At 36.4% G+C, this 10734-nt stretch overlaps 1 protein-coding gene across 1 annotated transcript in view; it reads right to left on the bottom strand.

Annotated features, from left to right (window-relative positions):
• Positions 1 to 7748: 7748 nt before the first annotated feature.
• The window catches only part of LOC134586120 (adhesion G protein-coupled receptor F5-like), a 113597-nt gene continuing 110611 nt past the window's right edge, over positions 7749 to 10734 (bottom strand). Inside the window, exons 21-22 of the mRNA XM_063441630.1 lie at positions 9510 to 9591; positions 7749 to 8197 (exon numbers count right to left, since the gene is read on the bottom strand). Of these exons, the coding sequence (XP_063297700.1) occupies positions 8121 to 8197; positions 9510 to 9591 (159 nt within the window). The 3' untranslated portion in view covers positions 7749 to 8120. The remainder of the gene's footprint in view (positions 8198 to 9509; positions 9592 to 10734) is intronic.

Genomic DNA, 10734 nt, shown 5'->3' with positions numbered 1-10734 from the left:
TTTTGATGTCGATGTGCCAAGCTCGCAATCTAATACTCATTTATGTCACTTTAATATGCGAGCCCTGTAAGATCTCGCACTTTAATATGGTTAGGTATGTAAAGCCAAACTATGCTGTTTTGCGACATACCTGTAATAAACTAGTAGAACCTTTGAAATGCGTTGGGCTTTGTTGCATTGTGTATTCTTTGACACACATCCCAGCTTTGGCATTCAGTGCTGGAAAGTATTGTCTGGTTCTGGTACCAAGTGTTACCTTCATGTAAAAACATAGAAGTAATTGTCACTCACCTGAATTTTCACGGGACCAGCTTCATACTCATTGTTGCTGTAACAGAATTACATAGAGGGACTAACTCCTGATAAGTTGTTTTCCTATTTGAATTGTGTTTTTAAAGTATCCGTTTTTATGGAGAGTACTATGTTATACTGATTTTGTTTCCACAGGTCACATTTCTATTTGGAATAATTATTATTTGGACTTTAATAAAGATGACATTTGTTTATCACCTTTGTTCTATTATAAGCTTTGTTTTTTTGTTTCTTGTTTTTAAATATTTTTTATCCCTTCTGTTCTGATCTATCCTTTTTGTATTTATCTCTGAAAAGTGTCAAGTACTTAAACTCTGAATTTCGGATTTTTATTGATGTGTTGTGTTTACTGCTGTTTTCTACTTTCCTCTTTTTGATGTTAGTTTCACTGTTTATAATTCTACTTCCCTGACAATTCATATTTTAGTAAATTACCCTTAGTATGAGCTTGTCGCAGATCCAATCATGGGTAATAGAAAGTATACCCTCTTTGAATTGTAAGATTTTACATATCTGGACATAATACCAATCATCTGTATTATTAGCTGGTTTTAAAATTGTAAGTAAATACAACCTCAGATGAACAACACATGACATTTACACTATTTCATGATTTATTTTTTAAAAATAAAGCCAAAATTGAGAAGTCATGTGTGAAAAACTGGTAGGATTCAGTATGTGCATTTTTCTGCTTAAAACACTGTTCATACTGAGATATTGCCAGGGATAGGTTGCACCCCCTGCACACGTGACTTTAGCAGCCCAGAACTCAGGACTGCCTTATGTAAATTCTGTGCATAAAGCAGAGCACGATGGGAATGGACGTTTCTAGCTTCCCCTTGCAGACAGTGCCTGAAAGGGGAAGTATTGTTTTCCTCCCTCCCTTCTCCCTCTTTATAAAATCACTAGTTTAATATATATCATTAATATTTTATTTGTCTTTTCTTTTTATCATAAGAAGACGTTTTTAAAACAAGATCCTATTCTCAGTTTCAGGGCAGGGTGAAGAGAAAGGCAATGTAAGTTTGTCTAGGGGCATGAAGCAAGCTAGTGACTGGTTAAATCTCTATAGCAGGACCTCTAAGGACAGGACCCAGAACTTGGCCTTCATACAAATCTGTGTTTCTCCTCTGTTTGGAACATATTTATGAGGTTACAGGAAACTGCCCACAATTTACTTGTTACTGTAGCAGCACAGTTCTTCATGGAGAAGATCATGATTAACTGTTAACAAATGAATATGTGACAGAGCAAAAATGTCTAAGAACCTAGATGTCAGGTAGATACCACTAGTGAATATTATTCCTAACTTCAGATAAGTAGGCTTCTATTTGCACCAGAAGCCGAGATAAATTACTCATTTGAATTACTAAGCATTCCTCTAGAGGTCATATATTAGTTGTTAGTCTTACTGCCCCATTATCCTAGGGTGTTGATTAGCTGTCAAAGCACTTTAAAAATGCATTATCAACTAAATGTTTTTACTACCTAGTTCAGTTGTCTAATTGTTTTTAAAGTGGATTATCTACTAAATGTTGCAATTCCCTAGTGGAGAAACAATCTACTTATGCCCAACTTAAGCAATGACTCAACAGGTTGTTCTGGATACTTTCACTAAACTCCCTGCTGTAAGCATTATCCAGGGTCTTTCATTGAATTTCCTTTATTTACTATATATAGATTAGAACTTAGGTTTGCACATTCAGTTTATTTAGCAGCTGTCTAAGTATTCCCCCTAAGTTTTTATATTCAGCTTTTTTTCCACCTTGGTACTATGTCACTATTATGGACAAAATATTAGAATTAGTAAAATGTTTATTTACTCTGTGCATCTGTGCTCATTATTCACTGTGTTAACCTGGCTGCTAGAGTAACTGCTTCCCCTCCAACCCCTCCCCTCCTGTGTTCAGTAACTGCTCCCTCTCTAACCCCCCTCCCATCCTGCTCCCCCCACCCCCTCCCATCTAGTAACCACCCAATTAACAAGATGGCGCTGGAATGTGGAGGAGAACTGCATGATGACAGTGACATCACACCCTGTAGGCTGTGCATTAGATCAGGGCCGGCACTACCATAAGGCGGCACAAACCAGAGGGGTGCAAAAATGTCTGAGTGACCGGCGGGAGCACGGAGAACTCCGCTCCCGCCAGTCACTTTCTGCAGCAATTTGCACAGCTGATGTGTGTGTGTGTGTGTTAGAGCCAATGTGTGTGTGTGTGTGTGTTAGAGCCAATGTGTGTGTGTGTGTGTGTGTAAGAGTAAATGTGTGTGTAAGAGACTGTGTGTGTTACAGCCAGTGAGTGTCAATAAGATGTGTGTGTGTGTTACAGCCAGTGAGTGTCTATAAGCTCTGTGTGTGTGTGTGTGTCTGTTAGAGCCAATGAGTGTGTATAAGCAGTGCAAGTGTGTGTGTGTAACTGTGTGTGTGCGTGTGTATGAGCGAGTAAGTGTGTGACGCAAGGGGGTAAAGAAAAGTAGGATGAAGACACAAAACACATAAAAAAGAATGCCAAACAGGGGATACAATATACAAAAAGGAAAACAAGAGAAAAAGGTGGTAAGATGCACAAAAGGGGCAAAAGAATGGGTCAGAGGGGCAAAAGTGGGAATATTAGACAGACAGATGAAGATGCATTTTGAGGGCAGCAAAATGTGTCTTCGCCTGTGTAGACAGAAGTCCTTGCACCGGCCCTGCATTAGATGAACCACTTAACACCTAACCAATTGTTGATGTATTTTCTCTGTTATCTATAATTATGCATATGATGTATTTCTGCATTATAAGGGGCACACCGGCCCCTTCGATTAAACAGTCCTCAAGTTTTTCATTAACCTGAAACTTGTCTGGTGTGAATAACTTTAGGGAGCGTGCACACATCTAATTCAATTTGGAAAGGGGCTGATATACAAAATCATCAAACACTTGATTTGATCCTTAACATCACATGATAATGCTTATTGTGGCATGGATACTGAAACATTGTATACCCTTACATAGATTTACTTTACTGTGGCATTAGCAAGAAACTATTTGCATATACAATTCATGTAAAAGAGATACATAGACAAAAAACAACAACAATTTATTGTACTCGCATTGCTCAGACCCATACCTGGCTCTTTATGGGTAGCCCCAAGGAGCTAATTCAGGCTTTTAAAATATCTTCCATTTTCTAAAACTCAGCATCCAGTGATAAGAGTATTTAAACAATTTAACAAACATACATAAATTATTAAAAGACTGGGAAGTTTGTCACTTATGCAGCATATGTCATAAACATTGCATGTCCATCAACAGAGCTGGCTCCAAGGTTCAAGTGCAAGTTCAAGTGCCAACGCATTTCGACCAGAGTATGTCTTTTTCATGTGCTGAATTAAACTTGCTTGCCTCCCCATTTATATACCCTATTGGTTACTTTGTTTCCCATGAATGTTCCAGTGCCTTCATCTCATTTCTGGTCTCTAGATGCTCTCGGATTATGACGTCACTTCCATCTCATGTGAGATGACGTTACTTCCAATTGCTCAGGTCCCAATTCCCTTATTTAACACTGAACTCCATTTTTAAGGAGGACAAAAGGAGAAACAGTTCTGTTTTTATAAAATCACAAAAGTGTCCTGTAGCATCACATATAAATATATAAATGCGGAATTCCTATTACAATAAAGAATAATGAACATTGAAAATATGATAAATGAATCAAAGGTTAAAATAAAAAATTACAATGAAAAAACACAAAGGGCATCATTCACATTACGAATACCTTAACCAAACGTTCATGTGCAGTACAGTAAGTGCAGTAAAATATACTAAATCCTTTTATAAATTTTCTTTATTAATTCAAAATCAAAATTAGGACCATACGGTACCAAAGTATTCATTTTAAATATCCACCTGCTAGGGACTAGATAGGCCTATGTGAGTAATGCCACTTGCAGCTCTAGTAATGTGCCAGCCTCACTCAGCAGATGTCTGCTCAGCCTCACTCAGGACAGCACATGTCCGGTCAGCCTCACTCAGGACAGCAGATGTCTGGTCAGCCTCACTCAGGACAGCAGATGTGCAGAGCAATAGTGAAGCATTCTGGACAGGGGTTTAATGGCCTGACTACATTGTGCATAGCGCAAGAAAGTATTTTGATGGGCTGATGATGGGGAAGATCTCCCTGGTGTCTTCAAATGTGGACCCACAGTTTAAAAGGATTTTGGTGAAAACCATACTTTTCCAAACATAAAGCAAAAATATAGGAGTAGAATACGCTCATTATTATTATTTTTTTTTAAGTTTCCCAGATATCACTGTTTAATGAATGAACGCACTAATTTTAGCTACTAAAATTTTGACAGCTGGTGAATAAACTCGACTGACGAATACGATGTTATTTTACACGTTAAATAACAAAAATCTCACAAAAGCTCTTTTTGTCAATAGTTTATTTGTAGATTTTATAGACAATTTATATATAGTAATGTATAATACAGAATAAAAAAATACAGTAAAGTAATGTATTACATTTCACATTAACCAAATAGGAAAAAACAATGATACAGTAATGATACAGTGACAAAACATTTGTGATTTACCAAATATAGGGGGGTGCTTTATTAAGGCATAACGTGCAATTTTGGGGAAAAGGGCAAAATGTTGACGGGCAGTCTACTGGTTGCCATTGCGATTGCTTCTTATTTAAAACTTTTCCCTAAATTGGAACTTCTCTTTTGCCCAGATAACTCTCCCCCATAGTTATGGGGTTCAGTGAATAAAATAAAATGACTCTCAAATAGTTACATATTATTATAGTTTAAAGAAAAAAGTCCACAATTCAAGCTTTTACTTTACAGGTTTCTGGTGCTGATCCAAAAGAAGCCTAAATAAACCAGCTTGCTTACACTACTGGCACTCAGAGAGCTAGATGTGTTTGTTATTGCTTAGCTCATTCCTAACTCCTCTGCCCATGGGAAATATGACGACCTGTTTCAAGGTCACCCAGCGTTTAAAGTAATCATCTCTATTTTTTATTTTTTTTATTCACATTCATCTATTTGCATTAATGGACACGCAGCACATAAAATCAGTCCATACATATTCAGACAATCCAGCAGTTATTAACTGCTCAGTGACTACACAATATAATGGGATTTGCCTTGACCGTTATCACAAAGGTATTTTGCTAATATACTTCAAACTCTAACACCAATGGGCTTTCTCAAAAGGCATCAAGTTCATCTTCTCCTGCTTTCTCCCTCATTGTTACCGAGTATTAATTCAATTAATTTTTATCCGTATTCTGATTGCCCGAAACACTTTGCTTATCATAGATGTATAATTTCACATTATACGTGTATGATGCCTAACATGGAAAAGCAGATTCCATCATTTTCAAACTTGACTTAGAACTTCTCTTATTCTTAAATTATGTACAAACATTTAAAATAATGTGATTCTTTGCTTTAAGTGGTTTGTGCAGAAATGTGTCCCTTTCACAACTGGATCTTTTGTTAGTATGAAACTCAAACAACAGGTAGATATACAATTAATAGATACACACATTTGTAGACACAGTATATAAAATAAAATAAAAATTTAAAGGGGAGGGACTACTTACACTTAAATAAATATGTGATGCCAAAAAAAAATAGAAAATCAATATTCTTAAAACTGTAAAGTTATTTTAAAATTTGCCGATGTGAGCATACAAGTTTGTAATTACAATATGCAATTTGCAAGGTTCTAAGAAAAAAATGAAATTTTTACTCACCGTAAATTATTTTTTTCTTAATATGGTGGCAGTACATATGGGTTGTGCTTCCTAATTGGGACAAGTATCTGCAAGATAGGTAATTAAGAAAAGTCCCTCCCCTTTACCCTATAAAGGGCTTCCCCCGGCAAACCCACCTCAGTCGTAGCAAGAATACACACCTAAGCCACACACTGTAAACAAAATTGTAATTTAGAGGGTGGGAGATTTGTACTGCCACCATAATAAGAAAAATTATTTACGGTGACTAAACATTTCAGTTTTTTCTGACATATGGTGGCAGTATGTATGAGATATAGCAAGATCCCCAATCGGATGGGCCTTATGCCTAAACAGCTTGAAGTACCTACGCCCTAATGCAATTTTAGAAGCAGTGAGTACATCTAGCCTGAAAATGCCTGACGTTTTGTTAAGGTGCTAAAAGCTGACCAAGCAGCAGCCATGTTGATTACTTCGGGTGAAGTAAGAGCTTTCTCTGCCCACGAAGTGGCCATTGCCTTTGTGGAATGCGCTGAGAAAGATGCTGGCGAATCAAAACTACTGAAGCATAGGCCATTATGATTGACGAAAAAACGTGAAATAGAATTACGAGAGGTGGGTTTTCCAGGGGAAGACCTTTATAGGGTAAAGGGGAGGGACTTTTCTTAATTACCTATCTTGCAGATGCTTGTCCCAATTAGGAAGCACCACCCATACATACTGCCATCATATGTCAGAAAAAAACAGGGATTTTCTGGAAGGGGCAATCTGAATTGTAGAGAACTAATAAGAGATTTTTAGGCCAAAATAGTTTCAATGGGAGATTCTCCATTTGCCCATCATGGCCTAAAATTTCCAATTCTAATTCTGTGCGGGAATAGACCCCATAGTCCATAGCTACATTCATTGAGTCACCATCAGTATAGAAAATAATTCAGGAGTGTGTAATAATAATAATATGTAGTAAATATAAGGTTGACTGAAAATCTTGACACATGTAATTTATCAAATAAATAGTTTACAGAAACAGTGGTTGCAAATCCACTTCCTTGAGTACCCTAACGAGTATGCACATACTGTGATGCTTTAAGCATTTTCATTTGTGGAGAAGTGAACAATTTAAGACCAAAACAGTCAAAATAGAAACGTGGGAATTCTGGTCTAAAAATTGTGGAAATTCAAAAATAAATTCTTCATTCTAATTTACATAAATATACCTTTAAGAACTATTTTGCCTGATGTTAAAAAACCCCAGGTTATAAATGCAATAAACAACTATGGGGTGATTTCTGTGGAACATCCTGACTGTATGAATAGCCAGAATTGAAGATAATATTCCTTCTCCAAAATAAAGTTCTGTAATACCTTAAATATGTTTCCCCTACAGACGGGAACTACAGTATTCCATTAAATCAAAAGTCAGGCATATAAATGTTATTGAAAGTTAAAGATTGTTTTGCAGAAGATATTCAGGAGCTTGTTACAGTGGGCCAGATACAGCATATGAATTATCATTACATCACCTACTTATAGTTATCTATTGACGCTACATCATTCATGAACAACCAGTGCTTGAAGACCTATAGGTGTGCCCAGCTGAATAAAAAAATAGACTAATCTAAATTTGTGAAAATGAGTTTGAAAGTCAGTGGAGTTGAAAATGAACATTATTTCAGCAGTCAGCAGACATCCAGTTTTGAGATCCCCTCACTGCCATATCCATGAATAATTCCCACAACACTCACCACTTCCTTTTTACGAGTATAATTTAGAGGGACTGTGATTCATCAACAGCTCAAGAGGTCTAGCTAGTGAATGATAATCACATTTGAAAGAAAAGAAACACATGAACTATCAGTGCTATGAATATCTTTCACACGGTGAGGACTTTTAATCTTACATTTACGGAGGTTTGACAATAAACCCCATAATTCTATGTTCCATGTACTGAAAGGGTGTCAGGAGCTTTGGCAAATGAAATAAAGTGCATACAGTATTTGTTTATGAAAATCACAATATCCAAGTAAAAATCAAATGCATCAGAATTTTCATTGGAATTTCAATTCACTGTCAGTGAAGTAGTGAATATGAATTTGATGGAATGTCGCTTGAAGAACTCACGTGAGCTGAAGAAATGTTGTAAGCTCCTGTAAAAGAAAAAGTAAAATACAAATAAGCTGATTTAGTATGCGTCTAAATGCTTCAGGATTTATTTTCATTCCCCCCCAAAAAATAAAATCTAGTTTCTTGCTCACACCATGAAATATGGCGGCAAATTTAATTTACAGGAAAGGGACTGGTATTTTTTTAATTTTGGCTTTTAGCATAAAAAACACATTATTTATATTCTTCTATCTGTATATTTATTGTAGTGTTATCGTTAATTATCATATGTACACTGTTGTATTGACTTTGCATGTTTTATGCAGACCATCTGTTTACCCCCTCCTTTTCTCAATAAAATGTTTGTAAAACAAACAAAATAGTTTCACTAAGATATACCCAGCCAAAAACAATGACAGTTCTATGTTAATGGAGAAAGGTGGTTTGGCAAACAGAATTCCAAAAACTGTCATATAATATGAGTGTTGCTCAAGTGGGGGTTTGAGGTCTGATCTAGTACTTAACTTGGAGCTTAACTTGTGTTCCATCTCTATATGAACACACTCTGTCTGGCTGCAGGGGATATTGAGGAAGGGGTGTTTGTGGGGGGATATTGGGGAAGGTGATAGACTAAGAGTTCTTGTGTTTTCTGAATGGTAATTATAACTCTAAGGGGATAGTCTGGAGATGGACAGAAAGTTGAGTCTATGCAGGGAAAGTAGGGGCCAAATGAGGTAAGCCTAAGTTAACATGGTTAAGGGGTGGTGATGTAAAAGGACAATGGTAGAGGGTCATCGCTTTTTTTTTTTGGACTTCTGTCATTCTAGCAATGCCTGTGATATACATTAGATATTTTTTATGGAAAGCTTGTCATATCAATTTCACTTATTGTTAGTTTTTTGTTTTTTTATGTATTAGATATAATGAAATGTAATGTTTTGTTTTAAATAAGGTATATTGATTTTTTTTTTTTTTTTCAGAAAATTAGATTTTTTAACTGGCTGAGCAGCCATGTTATGTCAGGCTCTACTAACCAACTGCTGCTAACTGATGCTGTAATTGCTCTGTGTGAAATTGCTGCAGCGGGCATTTTAGTTTACAGAGCAGTTGGTCAGATAACAGGAGAGTCTAACCCAACATGGCTTAAAAGTGAAATATTCTATTGGAAAAAAAATCACTAAGTTTCATATAAATGTAATAAACATAAACATGTGATTGTCTGTTAAATGGTCATGTTCTGTGTTAATGAGCAACACGTCCATAGTGGTAAATGCTAGAAACTGCTTCCCTTTCCTACAACAAAATGCAGTTTTGAAACATCTTTGAATTCAGCCACTGGAATGTTTAAATTCTCACCTTTTTTATGAAACAGATTGAAGACTCCTTTGTTCATGACTGTCTTAGGGAATGGAGAATCTGAAGAGTTGGTGTTGGTAGTCTGTAATAAATTACCAGATGAGAGACAGAATGTTAACAAATAAGAATCAAATCAATCTGAAAACACTAAAGTGTTTATATGAATATATTCTACACATTTCAGTATATTGTTAATACAGTTCAGTCAACTCCATGTCCTTAACCCCTTAAGGACACATGACGTGTGTGACATGTCATGATTCCTTTTTATTCCAGAAGTTTGGTCCTTAAGGGGTTAATAAGATGGTTTATAGTGATAACTCGATATTTTAAATTTGCACATTACCAACATCTGGAACTGCTTTAATTAAGACTCATTTAAACAGCATGTAGCCTGATGAATTGTCAACTGTTCTGCATAGGACAGTGACTGCGGCATAGACACGTACCCCTAAAAAATGGTTACCCCACTTTGTCCACTACCCCAACTGTTCACCTCCATGTCCATTGTATGCGTCTTGTAACCATCTCACCTAGTGACCTGCATCTGAAAGAACTGTTATAGCTTCCTCAGGACTGTCATCAGAAATTCTGAAGCTTGTTACACAGCTCAAGAACCCTACTCACTATAGAAGAGGTGTATATATATTGTATAAAAGTGTATATATATAGGTGTAATATATATATATATATATATACGCATACATACAAGTGGCAGCGCTTTGTGAATAATCCCCTGAAAGAGTATTCAGAGGTAACACTTATCCTCTGGCTTTTTCAAGATAGACTATGTTTCGCTTGTTATCCTCAGGATTTTTTCAAGATGGACTATCTTTAAAAAGACTGTGGATAACAGGCGAAACATGTTGATGCGAAAGTGGCTTGTGAACTGTTGTAACAGCACGAGGATTACAGCAGCGAGGAGTTTCAGTGTCTCCCCGGACCACACACTGATTCCTGCACTAAAAGGAAACTGGTGGCATGGAACACACCGGTGGAGCGATAACTCTGCATGCTGCTATGATTTCTACTTATGCTTTTATTGTGGTTAATGGAGACAGTAATCACATTTTTATCCTGTAAGAGTTTCTATGAGGGGTAGGGTTTGGGATATCTGATTAAACATAATTACACTATATATGTTTTATTCTATCTTTTAAGGTAATTGAAAAGGGACTGTATGTAACAAAGTATCATATTGGAAGTGAATATTGAAACGGAACAT

The sequence above is a fragment of the Pelobates fuscus genome, chromosome 2 (assembly GCF_036172605.1).
Source record: "Pelobates fuscus isolate aPelFus1 chromosome 2, aPelFus1.pri, whole genome shotgun sequence".
Classification (NCBI taxonomy): domain Eukaryota; kingdom Metazoa; phylum Chordata; class Amphibia; order Anura; family Pelobatidae; genus Pelobates; species Pelobates fuscus.
This window is presented reverse-complemented; position numbering and strand designations above follow the sequence as displayed.